Here is a 17164-nt window from a genome sequence, read left to right on the forward strand (position 1 = left end):
AGTCTAAACTACAACATTAATCGTAAATCTAAAGTCAATCTGACAGCCACTTTTGTAACACTTCTAAGGTCTATTTGAAAATTTTCGATGTTTTATTCTTGTGTAATATAATTAGAAGTTTTTTTTTTCTAAACTTAATTTGACAATTCTATTTTGGAATGAAAAAATATTACATGAATAATAAACAAATTAACTTTCCTGTATATAAATTTTTAAAATACAAATTTAACGAAAATCATAATTTAAATCCGCAAAATATTTTATCTGAAAATTTTATTTTTTATTTTGTTTGCCATACACATTTTGTTGCCATTACAATAAATGGCTTGCCACGTAAATTCGGAACATAATTACTGAAATGGGAACAAAAGAGATTATTCAGCTTTCTTAATCCGTCGCAAAAGCCTAATTTCCTCTTTCTCTTGTTTACCCGGTCATCATCATCACCTCCTTGCTGGATCCGCTGAGCGAGAGACAAGCGCAACAACAACAACAACAATGGCGAAATCAAGCGCCGACGATGAAGAGCTACGGCGAGCTTGCGAGGCTGGGATCGAAGGAACGAAGCAATCGATCGTTATGTCGATACGCGTCGCCAAGAGTCGCGGTGTTTGGGGCAAGTCTGGGAAATTGGGTCGACAAATGGCTAAACCCAGGGTTCTCGCTCTTTCCGGTGATTCCTTCTTCTTCTCTTCTTTGATTCTTCAGATTTGATTTCATTTTCTGGATTCAATTACTCGATTTCGCGTTTTTCCCCCTAAATTAAGCTTTAAGTTTTAGTGTCTATTGCATTAGATCGGAGTTTTGTTTCCTGTACAGTCTCAAAGTTGATTTCCACTGGTATTAAGATAAGCATAGTAATGTAATTGATTTGGGGCTTGTGCCATGGAAAGGAATCTGTAGAATACAAAATCCTTATAATATTTCACTGTTCTTGGCCATTTCGAGACTCTTCAGAGCTCAGAAAAGTTTTTTACCCTGTCAGCAAAAAAGATTTTGGTAGTGTGTACTCTATTAGGTGAAACAACCCAGTGTGTTCTGATTCAAGTTTGTGATATGATGCCTTGGATCCATGTGTTTTTCAAGCTTTCTTGTCAGATATTATCAGGTTCTTAAGAGTTGTAATCAACTTATATGCGTTTTTATTCTGCTTTCGACAGTCAAATCGAAGGGTCAACGGAAGAAAGCATTTCTTCGTGTCATGAAGTATTCAAGTGGAGGAGTCCTTGAGGTAGTCTTCATAATTTTTTTTCTAAATGAGGCACACTTTCACGAGAAACTCACAGGCTTTAACATTTTGATTGATAAAAATCAAATTTATACCACGATAGCAGATTATTCGAAGTTCAGAATGACATGATGATGTTTTATAATTCTTTTTTCATTCAGCCTGCTAAAATGTATAAACTCAAGCATCTGTCAAAGGTGGAAGTCATAACTAATGATCCAAGTGGATGCACTTTTACCCTGGTAAGATTACTCAATGATTTTATTGAAGTGGTATTTGTAAGATTTCAAGAAGAAATATTTGTAGTATGTAGTATAAGAAATGGAACACAAAAGCAGAATGCATAACTGTAAAATACTGTTTAATATTTTCAATTTCACCCCTGCTTTTGCTGATGCATAGTCTTTTAGGGGTTTGACAATCTCAGGAGTCAAAGTGTTGCTCCTCCTCAGTGGACCATGCGCAACACTGATGACAGGTACCACAGTTAGGAATATACATTAACTCTTTCAGTATGTGACGTATAGATGTTAAGCAATGATATATTTTTTATTGTAGTTTTGCTCATTAAATACATAACGTTTCTCTACCTTGATTGTAGGAACCGACTTTTAGTTTGCATATTGAACATATGCAAAGACGTATTAGGCCGCCTTCCCAAAGTTGTTGGTATAGATATTGTCGAGATGGCCCTTTGGGCTAAGGTGCGGATTAGAACTTTTTCTGTCTTCTGTTTTTTGTCGAAGTCTCTTAATTTCAAAACAAGCTTCTGTATGTACTTGTTAAACTCATTCTGCTTTTCAGATACGTGAGTGCTTTTCATATAATAATTTTATCTGCTTTATCTTTCTGTTTCGTATTATTGGTCTAGGATAACACTCCAGTAGTCACTACTCAAAGAAGTACAGAAGATGGTGAGCCTGTTACTGAAACCGTAACAGAAAGCGACTTGAAAGTTACTGTTGAGAAAGAACTAGTCTCTCAGGCCGAGGAAGAGGATATGGAGGCTCTCTTGGGAACGTATGTTTTTTTTCTTTGGTTAAATCCTTTCTGTTCACGCATTTCCTCCTTTTTTCTTATGTAAAAATCAGTATATGTTTTACAAAGGATGACTGCTTTATTATCTACTTTGTGTTATAGTTATATGGAATGAAGAGATAAGAGTAAATAACCCAGGACTCCTTCCCATTAAGTTAAAGCTTGTGGCAATAGGTTTCTGATTAAGCAGAATTGTTTGTATGTCCAGCATTCATAGTAATTATAGCTCACATACTTATTTTTCTTCTTGATTGTATTAAACATATACTATTGGCATTATTCTCTGAAAACTAGGTTGCTGGGGATAAGTAAATAATGGAAGCAGTTATCTGTTCCACTTAGTTTTTTCAGGTTGTTCAGTCGACTGATATAATTGACTTATGCAGTTACGTAATGGGCATTGGTGAAGCTGAGGCCTTTTCTGAAAGACTGAAGCGAGAGCTCCAAGCTCTTGAAGCGGCAAATGTACATGCAATTCTGGAAAGCGAACCATTAGTAGATGAGGTAATAATTTTATGCTAATTATTATTCAAGACTATCTTGGTATTTGAACAGTTGATGGGAAGATCACGGTTTAATTTTTCTTGTTATATCCTCATCTTCATGTTTTTTCAGGTTTTGAATGGACTAGAGGCAGCTACAAATATTGTTGATGACATGGATGAATGGTTAGGAATATTCAACATTAAACTTAGACACATGAGGGAAGACATTGAATCGGTAGGACTCACTTCCTATAAATAATCATTCGTGGTGATTTGTTTATTATTTGTGGCTGGTTATGGCTTTCATATTACTTATGGAATCTGCTGCGAGAGTAAGAGAGAAAGAGAAATTGATTTCAAGTACTTGTGTTGTTGGACTGATCATTGCTTCATATGTCAACACATATTCTCACTTTCTTGTATGGTATCCAGATAGAAACTCGAAACAACAAGCTAGAAATGCAGTCTGTAAACAATAAAGCTCTCATTGAGGAACTTGATAAAGTTATTGAGAGACTGCGTGTGCCATCTGAGGTTTGTTTCGCTTTATTTTTGTGCTGGCTTCTCATCTATCTACTTGGTTCACTTAAAAAATGTTGTTGATTGCAGTATGCAGCATCCCTAACAGGAGGCTCATTTGATGAAGCAGACATGCTCCAAAATATCGAGGCTTGCGAGTGGTTAGCCAAAGCTTTAAGGGGCCTTGAAGTACCCAACTTAGATCCGATCTATGCTAATATGCGAGCTGTATGCCTATGCACTTCAATCTTTCTTATTCGCTCATAAGTATTCTATTTTGTTAAAGAGTTTGGTTTATTATATTACATGTCGGGGTTAGAAAATAATATTAACAGTATGAATCATTCGTAGAAATGTCTAGGTTTTGTACAATTACCTGAATTTGGGCTACTCGTGCTGTATTTTCTTCAGGTAAGAGAGAAAAGAGCAGAACTAGAAAAATTAAAAGCTACTTTTGTAAGGAGAGCTTCTGAGTTCTTGAGAAACTACTTTGCTAGTTTGGTAGATTTCATGATCAGCGACAAAAGCTACTTCTCTCAGGTACTACTTTTGTAAAATTCCATCTTTCCAATATGAATCTAAAGATTATAATTCTGAATATATATCGCTGCATCTTGTAAACAGAGAGGGCAGCTGAAGAGGCCTGACCATGCAGATTTACGGTATAAATGCAGAACATATGCTCGTCTTTTGCAACATTTAAAGGTAAAACCGAGAAATGACTAGGTGATATTCTGAAAGCTCAATTCAGTACGTTGACAACTTGTCTCCTCCCTCTTTTCAGGGTCTTGATAAGAATTGTTTGGGACCATTGAGAAAAGCATACTGTAGCTCTCTGAACTTGCTCCTTCGCCGGGAGGTGAGGAGCAAATATTCCTTTCTTTTTTATATTGACAACTGATTTACTGGAACTCTTAATTGACCCAGGCTGCAAAAACGTACTGAATGTTAAAATGCGTGGATATTCAGCAAACATATGTTTTTCTTCCTCCAGAGCGTTAAATATTCAGTTGCTAAATATTGATTTCTTTAAAATATACAGGCTCGTGAATTCGCGAATGAGCTTCGTGCAAGCACAAAAGTATCACGAAATCCTACTGTCTGGCTAGAAGGATCTACGGGTTCTAGTCAGAATGCAAACACTGACACCTCTGCAGTGTCAGATGCTTATGCCAAAATGCTAACAATATTCATCCCGCTTCTTGTGGATGAGGTAATTGTTAACCCAATGATTTTCTGTTTGTCCTTTAGATGCAGCTGATGTATGTACGAAATCCTCATGTTTCTTTTTCTGCTTCATACTACAGAGTTCCTTCTTTGCACACTTCATGTGCTTTGAGGTACCAGCTCTTGCTCCTCCTGGAGGTGCTGGCAATGATAATAAAAACCAGTCCAACAATGACGATGGTAATGATGATGATGATTTGGGGATCATGGACATTGATGAGACTGACAAGAAAACTGGTAATCTCAACCTGCAGTTACATCTTCTTATGTAAGGTCTAATTGTTCTGAAAGCAAAACAATTTTCCGATATTGCAGGTAAAACCTCCCCAGACCTGACGGCATTGAATGAATCTCTTCAAGATTTACTTGATGGTATACAGGTAAGATGTCCCTCAAAATAAAGTTTATATGTTGAAATTTAGAGTCAGCGTTCATTTATCTTACTAAATAAGAGATTTTTGTTCTTGTCACTGCAGGAGGATTTCTATGCTGTTGTTGACTGGGCATATAAAATTGATCCCCTACGATGTATATCAATGCATGGTATAACTGAACGTTATCTATCTGGTCAGAAAGCTGATGCTGCAGGATTTGTTCGCCTATTGCTGGGAGATCTGGAGTCGAGGGTTTCTATGCAATTCAGCCGTGTAGTCCGTCTACTCAGATTTTGTGTAGATTATATTCCTGGCATACCATTTCTACTAATCAATTCAAGTTAACTTTAACTGCAGTTTGTGGATGAAGCTTGTCACCAAATTGAAAGAAATGAACGTAATGTAAGACAGATGGGTGTCTTGCCATATATTCCAAGGTAATCAGGAAGTTCATATTATTAAAACAGTATAGTTCCATGTGAATACTTATTTCTTTCCCCACCAGATAGTATTTCCGTCCACCTTGTAAGCAATTTCAATTAATTTGTGGTTCTGAACTATTTCTCCCAATTAGATTGTTGGACAGATGGTCGAACTGATCCCGTTCTAGTATTGCTGGAGGCTATCCTAACATTATCATCTCATTTTCATAGATTTGCAGCACTTGCTACTCGTATGGAACAGTACATACAAGGGCAATCTAGAGATTTGGTTGATCAGGCATACACAAAATTTGTGAGTACTGCTATTTCTATGAGTTTATAGCATTTGACCAGTGAAATTACACTAATCATGCAAGCAAAGAATAATGTGTGTCACGTCAGACAGTAACAGAAAACCAACCTCTGCATTTGATCTTATTTCACTTAGAATGTACAGATCCACCATTAGTTCATTCTCGACTTGAATAACAACAACGTACAGTATAAATAAAGCATATCTCAGATCATCTCTGCATTTACTATTATCAATTTCTTTTCTTTCTTTTCCGCTTTAGCTAACAGTCTGACTCCTAATATAGGTAAGCATAATGTTTGTGACCCTCGAGAAGATCGCCCAGCAAGATCCTAAATATGCAGATATTCTCCTTTTAGAAAACTATGCTGCTTTTCAAAATAGGTAGGTCCTTTTCTAACCCTCTCTCTCTCTGTGTTTGTCTTCTCTTTCTCGACTACTCATATTCCCTAACCTTGTAATTTTTGTGTGTGCAGCCTGTATGACCTGGCTAATGTTGTACCGACATTAGCCAAGTTCTATCACCAAGCAAGTGAAGCATATGAACAAGCTTGTACGCGCCACATTAGCATGATAATTTACTACGTAAGTGGTGCTTCCCATTTGCAGCTAATAGCATAACTCTCTTCTTCTTTTTTTCCATTCTTTTGGAGTTAATTGTTAGGGTACACCCGTTTGTGTTTGTTTCATGTGATCTTTCGTCCCTGCAGCAATTCGAAAGACTTTTCCAATTTGCTAAAAAGATTGAGGATTTCATGTATACTATCACCCCTGAAGAGGTTAGTTGTTAGTTAACTAGTTTCACCATAATATCACTCTCTCATTGTGTTAACTGTGTGTTTGCATTTTACTTTCGGTTTCTATATTAAAGAAAAACCTGGTACATTTTCTCTGTATGTCAGATACCATTTCAGCTTGGTTTGTCGAAAATGGAACTCCGGAAGATGTTAAAATCCAGCTTGTCAGGGGTAAACAATTGTTCCTTCAGAGTGTATTAATTGTTTACTGAACTTTTAATATATACCTTTCCACTTCTTCTCGTTTTTGTTTAGGTGGACAAATCGATTGCAGCAATGTATAAGAAATTGCAGAAGAATTTAGCGTCCGAGGAGTTGCTACCATCATTGTGGGATAAATGCAAGGTACCATATTAAACTGAAAAGTTGAAGAGAGTAATAATTAATAAATAACAGTGCATTAGCTCAAATGTTTGCATAAATGCGTTGTTTGTGTCAATTTAAACAGAAGGAATTTCTGGACAAGTATGAGAGCTTCGTGCAGCTCGTAGCCAAAGTTTACCCGAGTGAAAACGTTCCTGGAGTAACTGAAATGAGGGGACTTCTTGCTTCTATGTAAAAAAAAAAAACAAAGTGACAGAACCAAAACTGAAGGCAGTTGTTATATATATCGCCCTTTGTTACGACGTTCTCGGTCATTTCACGGATACATACAAGTCTTCTTATAATTACTGTGTGGCACTACTATTAATTCTTTCTTTTTTTTCTTTCCAATTTTCCACTTTTGTATGATCCGTTAAAAGCCTGCACGAAAAGTAAAAAGATTGTGTGTTCTAACTAGGTGTGCATAACTACAAAGTGTTCGGAGTAATGTGTTAAGGATGTGGATTTTAAAGCTAGGACGTATAAAAGGAGTTGTTTATCTCCTACCAGATTAGCAAAGTTAATTAACTTTTCAGTGAATAATACGAATCGTGTTTAGCACTTTGAGCATTTTATATACATACATCATAAACAATAATATTTTGTAATTTCTGTTGTGCACAAAAGCGTTAGCTATTAACTAAGTACAAAACTTTATGCACATCAACAATATTGATAATGGTCTTCAAAAATTTGTATTTCTATTTCATTTGAATTCAAATATTACATATTATTTTATGTTTCAAGTGCGAAAAGCATACTGCATATTAGAAATGAGACAAATCTATATATACATTTTTTGAAACATTTAACAAATAAATCCTGGAGTTGCAACCTATTTACAAAAATACCATTAGCATTAATTATTAATTTGTTTTTATTTAATTAATTAATATTAAGTTTTATTTTTGGAAACAAAATTTTCTATCCTAATAAAATTTTCAAACAATCGAAACCAGTTCCTTTAACATTAAGTATTAAGTTTATAATTAATTTAATTAATATTAAGTTTCCAATTATACAAAACAATATTTTCTTCATACAAACATTTCCCTAAACAATCAGCATAATCAATAAAGGACAATGTTTTTAAAACCAGACTGGAAGGTGAACAGGAAATCTTTCGGGCTGCTGGGTCAATTAGTCGGACTGGTTGAACCACATGTCAATTAGTTTATTGATTTGTTTATATTTTATGAATATAACATCTATTTTTCTATAAATATATGAGCAAAACATACATAGTTAAGTATTACCTGTCAATATAACATTCCTACTTTTAGTACACCTAGGAATTCTATACTACTAACAAAATAATGTACTTTCTAATTTCTATACAAATTAAATATTAGTTATATATATAGGTAAATATCTAGTTATATATATCAAAAACCAACAGATTTATTTATTACTGTATTAGAATCCGTTTGGTTTGGTTTGGTTCGATTCGATTCGATTTTAAGTGACAAAGGTTTAAAGAGATTCGACTTCGCCGATTTGTTAAATCGGTAACGTACTTATTCTCCGGTGTGTGCACAAAAACTAATTGTAAGTCCCTTTTTTTTTGTTTAAAGAATTATTTGAGAGAGAGAGAGAGAGAGTCTTCTTCAACAATCTAACATGGTGCTGTGTTATAGAAGACAGTGAGAGAAACCCTAGACCCCAAAGAAGAATCGTGCATACCACACTCTTTCTCGAAATCATCTTCTTCCTCGCGACGAAGTCAAAATAGAGGAGGGACCTTTCTCAGTTTTCTGTTCAATTCTCCCAGTTTGAAATATCTACTGTTCTTACGAAGGTAATTTTCACCACAAAAAAATTGACATTGTTTCGATCAACTTGTCTTCTCTTTGTTTCGATCAATTTTGAAATAACCGTTGTTGTTAGATTTTCGCAATTGAACTCCGATGACGACGAAGGCGGAAACTGGACAATCCTCTGGTTCGAAACCTTCTGGTGATGATGATACATGGGCCAAACTGGGTCAGTGTTCTCTATTTCATTATTCAGATCAATTTTTTTCCGAATTTAGTTATCGAATGTTTTTACTGAACTGTTCATACTGATTCGGTTACAAATTTGCAGTTCCTCTCGACACCAAATTCTCAGATGTCGAGATTAAGTGCGATGATATGGTAATATGCTCTGAGATTAAACCGTCGTCCTTAGAAAAACACGAATGGTGCAGAATAACAAAGAATTTGGGTCAAGGTTCTGCTACTATACATAATCAGAGGTATGCTGATAACTATTTATTTAAGTGACCTTCACTTACAATGCCTTGTAGTTTGTATGTAACTTTGTAGGCAAAGTTCATTTCAAGTTTAAAAAGACTATCAGAAATATAGCATTTTTGTGTCTGGGACTTTAATCAATACTGAGAAACCAAATATTTTTTTATCGAACCAGCATAGGGAATTAACATGTTGCTAGCTTTGAGTATTGTTTGCTACTAATTTTTAATTGAATGAACGCTTGATTTCTGGCTACACAGTTCCATTTTGGATTCTTGTAAACCTTCTGCGTGTTGATGTTTGTTTTCTCAGTTACCATCACATCTTTTTTTTATTTTGATTTGTTGCGCTTTCTGATGCTTGCTTAGTTTCGATGCTATACTTGTTGACGAGGCTGTCATCCCGAAAGATGGTGCTGTTGATATCATGAGTGGATCTGAAATTGTTCCTGGCCCTGAAGGACAAGGTTAGACCGGCTTACCTTTTTTTATCTTTCTGAGTTTATTTCCCAAAGCCTAATTGTTTTTATCTAGAAAATGGAATGGGTAATTGTACTAGTCGAGGGAAATGAAATGCTGTACTTCAAAAAATAACAATATGTGGTGCATTCTTGTTACACTGTATCTATGTTGGAAGAAAGTAATTGGTATGAATGTTTCTCATTTAAGTAGTTCTAAGCCTCTTAGTTTTAAAAAAAAAAAAATAGTTCTAAGCCTCTCATAAGGAAGCTGAGGTTCCAGACTTTATTTCAAGCTACTGTTTGTGTGGGTTTCTTTGTTTCTGAAGTTACGTTATATATATATATTTTCAACCTTGATTTTGTTCAATTTGTTAGGGTACTTGCAGTACAGATTTACAATAATGCCTGCTCCAGAATCCAGAACCCAGCTATTAAAGGTGCTCTATGACATCCATATATAGTCCATATTCCATAACCCTACCTTTTTTTGAGAATTTATGTCGAACTTCTTATCTCTCTCTTTGAAATTCCTTTTCCAGATATCCATAGATCCTGAACATGCGAAATGCAGTATCTGCTTAAACATATGGCATGATGTTGTCACAGCTGCACCTTGCCTTCACAATTTCTGGTCTGCCATTTGTTGATTTTGTTTAGTTCTCATTCATGACAGGCATAGTTCACTTTATTGGTAGTTGATGGATGATGTGTTCTGCCTCCAGTAATGGCTGTTTTTCAGAATGGATGCGGAGATCGAAAGCAAAACATCAACATGTGTTATGTCCACAATGCAGAACAACAGTACAATATGTGGGGAAAAATCATTTTCTTAAAAACATACAAGAGGTAGAATTATCTGTTCACTGCAAGCATTTTCTTCATTTACAATATACCTATAAATGTTCTTTCCATTGGTAATTCTTCTCCTAGAGAACCTTTTTCATATATTCTTGTGCTTCATTTACGCTTGAGCTTTTGATGACTATTTCAGACCCTCTTATGTTAGGATATATTAAACGCGGATGCTGCACTGAGGCGGCCAGCTGAAGATATTGCAGTGTTGGACTCATCTGCATCGATACAATCAAATCTTGTAAGTATTTTCTGCAATATCTTCTATTAAGTAATTGTTGTTAGAAGTATATAACGGCTTTGTTATCAAAATGATTATGTCTGCTGCACATTGACTTTTTGGTGTAAGTCACTAATGAATCATTACCATTTCGTAAACACGCTATTGGTATTTCTGGTGCAACTAATCGTGGTTATATGTACCTTTTTTTTTTGGTCAACGTCGTGGGTTTTATGTTCCTGTGATGCTTTCTTGAACACTACAATTGACATATGTTTTAGATAATTGGGAGCAAGAGAAAACGTCGTTCGAATATTCTCTCGCCCCCACTTGAAGAAAGAGATAGCTTGCCTTTACAATGCCCACAATGTGGTAATATAAATTTATCTGAATGTTTGCTTATATTTTCACAATATATAAACCCAATATGTATCATGCATCAGACTGCTTAATTAACATTGGTTCCTCGGGGGAGGAGGTGATGTGGGATAATTAGTAACTAGTAATTGATGTCATTGTCTCTGTTCTCAGTTGCTAATATTGGTGGTTATCGGTGTGAACATCATGGTGCACATCTGCAATGCCACCTGTGTCAAGGAATGATGCCCTTCAGAGCCAATCTCCAAGTGCCATTACACTGTAAGTGGTAATACATGCTTCTTTATTTTGCAATGTTCACAGTTTAAAGAGTTTAGCATTTAGCTCTCAAGACTGCTTCCTATATTTTATCCCCCCTTTTGATATTGTAAGTTTATTGTTGTTGTTGCTTGCATTGCTCTGTTAGGAAAATTGGTATTAAGTAAAAAGATGCATGATGGTGACTATGTTTTGTACTGATGTCTTATATGTCCTAAAGTGGGTAAAAAACACATTGGGGGTGCGAGTAGAATACAGAGAAGAATATTTTTCTGTTTCTTAGAGCTGAATATTGAAAGGTTTAACTGATAGTGACTATACTAGTATCAACCTGTTCAGTAGGAGTCTCTGAAAATATTATATATACACACTTAATGCTAGTTTATTGCAGGCAAGGGATGCGATAGGCCATTTTGTGGTGCTTATTGGAGTTCCGAAAATGTTACACAAGGTGTATCTAGTCCAGTCTGCAGTCGTGACACTTTCAGACCTGTAGGTTGAGCTACGATTGTCCAATATTTACCCATGTTAGTTATGTTGTGTAAGATTAGAGTGAATTAGTTAAGACTGATATCCTTAAACTTTGACTTGATCTTACATTTTCTTTTCTATCTATGAGGTATTGCAATGAAATATTTCCCTGTGGTTAGGAATTATGACTAAGATAGTTTTGTTTTGTTGTTTTCGTAAGTTTTTTAGATTTACCTAGTGGTTTCCCTTCTCCTCCAGTCGCTTGCATGATAATATGTTCATAATATATTTTAAAATTTATTCCTCTCTTTTCTCATTATTTCTTACTAATATTTGCAGATCTCGGAACGCACAGTTACCAGGATTCCATCGATAACCCATGAAATGAATCGCCATGAACAAGATGTAAGGAATTAATTTCCCTTAACAGAGTACTGGACTGTCTTTCTTTTTGGTGACATTCTCTGTGGATTTTGTAGATAACCCAAAGATGCATTGTCCACATGGGAAAAACTGTGCCGGATGTTGTAGCAGAGTGGTTCATGCGTTTCAGCAATAGAGAAATCGGTAATCTCAAGATTCCCAGCTTAGCTATAGCACATTAAGAAACGTTAGATGTTAAAAACAACTGAACTTGATGTACCACATTGAGCTCTACCATGAAATAGTTCTTATCATTCTTGATTCGCTCATGTCTTATGTATTGATTTGTAATGATGTCTTTTTATCCAGACCGCTCGAGAATGCCTCTAAATCATGCTGAGATGATAACTGCATCAACACATGTTTGCAAGTAAGTTAATGGTCTAGGGTGTATACTCTTCTGATTTATGGTCCTTTAAGTTTCTTTCGATTGTGATGTATGTTATCTTATACATGCAGTGATTGTTATGATAAGCTGGTGGGGTTCCTTTTATACTGGTTCCGGATAACACTACCTAGAAATCATTTGCCAGCGGGTGTAGCAGCGAGGGAAGATTGTTGGTATGGATACGCATGTAGGACACAACACCACAACGAAGAACATGCTCGTAAACGCAACCATGTATGTCGTCCTACCAGAGGGAATCATCACTTTTAGTCCGTCTTTCATCTTTTGCTGACAGCTTTTGGTTATATTTGGGGGATAAGTTACACTCAGATATTATTGACTTATGGAAGTTAAAGTTCCATAACACGTGAGTATACATTTAGTGGTGTCTTCCTCACACTAACTTAAAAATGAGAGAACATGCTCTCACCCATGTTGTTGAGAAACATCCTCTGATCCATGTTATTTCTTAAAAGTACTATAATTTTTGTTCTTTTTCCTCCTTGATCACCTCTTTTGGATCACCATTGCTACCTTTATAATCCCCAGTTCCCCACTATGATGATTTAGATATGATGATTTAGATAAAGTAGATTTGGAATGGACAGAGGAAGATGCAGATGCGTTTAGAGAGGCAGTGGCATCCGACTGGGATCCTACAAATATCGAAATAGAAGAGGAGGATCTGTTAGGAGGTGAAGTTCAAACTAACGGGGAGGAGAAGGGTGATCCGGTGACGATACCTTTGTTGGATCCCACAAAGTTCGACGAGGGGAATAGCAGTCGACCTCCTCTCCCTTCTGCTGGAACAGGCCGATCAAAGGGCCCAAGCAAAAAGAAGGAGAACAAAAACAAAAAAAAAGACCAAAAAGTTAAAGATAAGGCCCAATCTGGTGGGCTTCTGGAAAACCAAGGAGCAGCTTCAAGAAAATTATTAAATCTGCGATTTTCAAACTCCCCTAAGTGTCAAAGCACAAATCCGATTTCTGTGAAATTGAGGAAACCACGTCTTGGATCCACTCCGTCAGGCAGTGAGGGAAACCACCGGCACCAATCAGAGACGACTCTGGAGGATCGACAAGGGAAAAATGATGTTGGGGAGGGGGAAGGTGATCCGCCCATCATCGCCAAATGATCAATTCCTCGCAGATGCAACAAGGGACGACAAAGTGTCCTCACTGTCGACTAGAAATATGCTCATCTCTAGGTTTCCTCTCTTCTCTCAGTTTACAGCTTCAGTGTGTTATCCCCCTGTTTGTTACCACTATGAACATTCCGGTTTTGCCATATCCTTCTCGCTTATGCACACGGTGGATTAGATATGCAAATCGAGACTTCTCTGTCATTGGTTATGACACTCCGGTTACCTATAACCGAGATAAGTTGGTGCAATCAGTTATGTTGTTCATCTACAATCGGAAGTCCACGAGATCCAAAAGGGTTGGACAACTTCCCTCTCTGGTTTTTCATGCTTCTAGGATCGACGAACGGCTGGATACTTCCCTTCTCGTGTTGGCGTCTTTGGCTCTTAGTTACAGACGGTCCTTCCCAGCAGAAGAAGAAGTGTGTTGCCTCGCTTTCACGGGATGTTCTGCCCTTCCTTTTTGCCTTTGCCTGTACCGGGTTTTGGAGGTTCTCATACCTCTGGGGCAATCAGGGAGTAGTAGTCACTCTAATTCCTTGTATAGGATTTGGAGAAGCTACATTAAAAAGTATGTGGCCTTGGCTGGTCATAGTATCTTTAAGACTGAATGGTATGCTTTTGTGTTATCATTCCTTATCCTTTGGATTGTTGCAATCCTTTATCTATGGCATTGTTTTAGCCATTTATTTTGTTATATTTTGGTCCGGGTTCTAAATTCCCGTGAAGTTTGTTTTAGTGTTACCCATGTAAGTTATATGATGTTTGTAAGGCTTTCCCTAGAAGAGAGTTGCTTGATCATAGCTTAATATAATGGGTTCTGGTAAAAAAAAAAAATCCCCAGTTTCCCACTAACGCCTCTACAAGATTTTAACTCTCGACAACTTCCGCCTCCATCAGATATGTAAATCTCTGTTATTATCTCTTTCAAATCCATCACCGTCACCTCAATAACCACCACCACCTCATCCTTATCCACCACCATCATCATGATAACAGTAGAGGCTGGATCTCTTTTCGTTGTCGTTGTTGCCAGTCTCATCTTTTAAAACAAATGTATCATTTTATAAAAACTATAGATTAAAGGGTTAATTTGGTTTTAACCCCAACCCTAACCTTCCACAAAAAGAGTCATTTACCTGGAAAAAACTGAACCATAGTCATTTTATTAGTTTCTCTTTAGAATTAGGCTATTAGTAATAGATAATTAGCCAAATATGCGATGTACATTACCAATCTTTATAACAAATGTTAAGAGCAATTCCACTTCCTCACAGTAACAAATGTTTGAAAATAGCATTTCTCACTAAAATCTCTCAAAAAAACATTATACATTTTTGCAACTTAAACATAACAAACCAACGAGATCTTTTTTTGTTTTCAAGAAGTTTCAACTTTCTCTCTCCAAACCTTCATCTTTCTCCAAGCCACCATTTTTTCTGAGAACCTTAAACTTTCTCTCTCCAAACTTTCAACTCTCTCATTTCAACCATCCATCTCATTCAGTTGCCCCTAGAAATTTCCGATTCAAAAGACACATATGCTTCACTTCCAGTGAACCAGATTTACTTTCCAACCAGGTTATAGTCAACCAAATTTATGTCTTTTGTCTCTCGATAGACAAAATCCGGTGGACCAGACTGGTAGACCAAATCCGGTGGAACAAATTCATTAAACCAGACTGATAGACCAAACTTGTCCATTTTACTAACTACTCTTCTAAAGCCATTTTTACACTACGGAGCACATATTTGTTAGAAGAACCAGATCTGGTGGAACACCATCTGTAGACGAGTGGACCAAACAAATTGTCCATAATTTCCCAACAACTGATCTACCATGTACCTACAAAAGAGTGGACCAAATAAGTCATTCATGCCTCTCTAATAACTTGTCCATTCTTGTCACTTCCCACAATCAATGCTCGTATCCATGCTTATTTCTTCTTGTATTTTCAAGTGTAATTTTGTCTTTTCCACCTATGACACAAAAGCTGAAACTGCATTTCTAAGAAGGAAAGTTGTAAAGTGGCATTTTTGTTGAGTTTTGTTTTTAAAGTGGCATTTCTCATGAAAATCCCTAGTTCGAATTACGAGAATATGCACCAATTACACAAAAGGATTTTAGTTGAGAATACAACATTTAGTTAAAATCTTTTCTATTCTACCACAAGAGAAAACTCCTTTCTTGTTTTACCACAAGAGGCATTTAAAAAGTCGTAAATGCGCTCTTCTTAATGAGCGAAGTTGAAATTGATTGTGTCCTATTTATGACACAGTATAAACATGAGACGACATTGTATAGTTACAATATTGACATTTTATTTGAGCAAAAGAAATGAGCTGTAAATGTTTTGAAAAAGAAAAAAAAAACTAATAGAGAGGATAAGGTATACATGATTTTTTTATTTTTTGTAGATAAGTTTTATTTGTTGATTCTCCTAGACAAATTCTGAATTGTTGGGGCTACAAACAAGTTATTTTTGATGAATTTCTAGAAAGGTATTTTTGATATTTGTTTCTAAAGTTGGTCAGGGTTAGTTTAGTTATTTAACGTTATGAATTTAATATTTTTGTAAAACAGTTATGCAATATGGTAAACCCAATAGAAAACTCTTACACAAATTCGGGAGAGAAATTAAGATATTGAGCATGAGTTAATGTAGTATTTTCTCTCTTCCATAACAAGTTTTTCTTTCTGTTGCTTCCGATTTCAATTTAGCCTTTCATTGGATTTTCTCTCTTTTTAACGACTGAATCTCTTTCCATATTAGCGGATTCTCTTTATCTTTCGACTTCTCCACTTGATCTATGTCACCGACATATTTTCCCTTTGTCAAATTTTATTTCTCTCTCCAACAAACGAAAAAAATATTCCTTCTTAAATCTAAATTTTCTTTACTTTTCCTTTTTCGTCATTGTAAATCTTCTTTTCTTCTATCCGGTTAACAAGAGTTTATTTTGTAAATAACTTTATTTTTTCTAAATGCATTGCTATTTACTTCAATATATAACAAATTTTTTACAAGTTCAACGCTATTTAGTTTAATTCTTTTCCATAAACATATTGTTTTGTAAAACACATTTATGTTTTGACAAATAACATGTTATTCAATTAAATATAACATGTGAAGATTAGATATTTATATGTTATTTTCTAAAATCTTACGAAAATTATCTCTTTTCCGTCTTTACCACCAAATCTTTTTATCATTTTGACCAACTCCAAAACAACTCAATCCTTATGAAAGAAGGGTATAGTTATTGACTTATTTCCCCCATTTAAAAAAAATCCATTACTTAATTTTCATTGAATTTTTTTTCTGTTTTCTTATATTAATCTGAAGTTATTGTGTAGTACTAGTAAATTATAATATATATATATATTTTATTCTATATATTATTCTCTTAAAAAAAAATTAGAAGAATTTTTCAAATATTCTTTTCATTCATATTTTAATTTATTTTGTGTTATATTCTGCAACTATCTCATTACTACTATTCAACCATTTGTTATCCAATCATAACCATAACTTAATCGTCTTCTCTACAGCGTTTATCTTTAACCATTTTC

At 35.5% G+C, this 17164-nt stretch overlaps 2 protein-coding genes and 1 long non-coding RNA gene across 5 annotated transcripts; 2 read left to right on the forward strand and 1 right to left on the reverse strand.

The window, feature by feature from the left end:
- The first annotated feature begins 291 nt into the window (after positions 1-291).
- On the forward strand, positions 292-7180 carry LOC104742263 (exocyst complex component SEC3A). Of its 2 annotated transcripts, none has more exons than XM_087485851.1 (25): positions 292-673; positions 1161-1231; positions 1390-1470; positions 1639-1706; positions 1830-1932; positions 2100-2248; positions 2653-2770; positions 2882-2986; positions 3184-3285; positions 3361-3498; positions 3682-3810; positions 3895-3975; positions 4055-4129; positions 4313-4483; positions 4578-4734; positions 4813-4877; positions 4974-5147; positions 5229-5308; positions 5525-5606; positions 5893-5990; positions 6083-6191; positions 6317-6385; positions 6509-6574; positions 6659-6748; positions 6852-7180. In XM_087485851.1, the coding sequence occupies exons 1-25, from the start codon at positions 499-501 to the stop codon at positions 6960-6962; spliced, it is 2667 nt and encodes an 888-aa protein (XP_087341977.1). In that variant the 5' UTR covers positions 292-498; the 3' UTR covers positions 6963-7180. The 2 variants fall into 2 exon arrangements, with proteins under 2 accessions (XP_087341977.1, XP_087341978.1); XM_087485852.1 differs by having other exon boundaries at positions 4974-5144.
- Positions 7181-8254: 1074 nt separating this feature from the next.
- Positions 8255-12952, forward strand: LOC104742265 (uncharacterized). 2 transcript variants are annotated; one of them, XM_087485723.1, is made up of 15 exons: positions 8255-8564; positions 8654-8749; positions 8852-9002; positions 9369-9466; positions 9836-9897; positions 10000-10091; positions 10183-10306; positions 10467-10553; positions 10814-10904; positions 11064-11171; positions 11560-11660; positions 11979-12044; positions 12119-12206; positions 12372-12432; positions 12522-12952. In XM_087485723.1, the coding sequence occupies exons 2-15, from the start codon at positions 8674-8676 to the stop codon at positions 12718-12720; spliced, it is 1404 nt and encodes a 467-aa protein (XP_087341849.1). In that variant the 5' UTR covers positions 8255-8564; positions 8654-8673; the 3' UTR covers positions 12721-12952. The 2 variants fall into 2 exon arrangements, 1 of the variants encoding a protein (XP_087341849.1); XR_015580598.1 differs by having other exon boundaries at positions 8269-8564; positions 11064-11178.
- On the reverse strand, positions 12758-14433 carry LOC147928673 (uncharacterized). The gene is made up of 2 exons (XR_015580599.1): positions 13194-14433; positions 12758-13106 (listed from the first exon to the last, which is right to left on the reverse strand). It is a non-coding gene; the product is annotated as an uncharacterized LOC147928673 (long non-coding RNA).
- Between the last annotated feature and the right edge of the window lie 2731 nt (positions 14434-17164).

The sequence above is a fragment of the Camelina sativa genome, chromosome 14 (assembly GCF_030686135.1).
Source record: "Camelina sativa cultivar CO46 ecotype springtype chromosome 14, ASM3068613v1".
Lineage (NCBI taxonomy): Eukaryota > Viridiplantae > Streptophyta > Magnoliopsida > Brassicales > Brassicaceae > Camelina > Camelina sativa.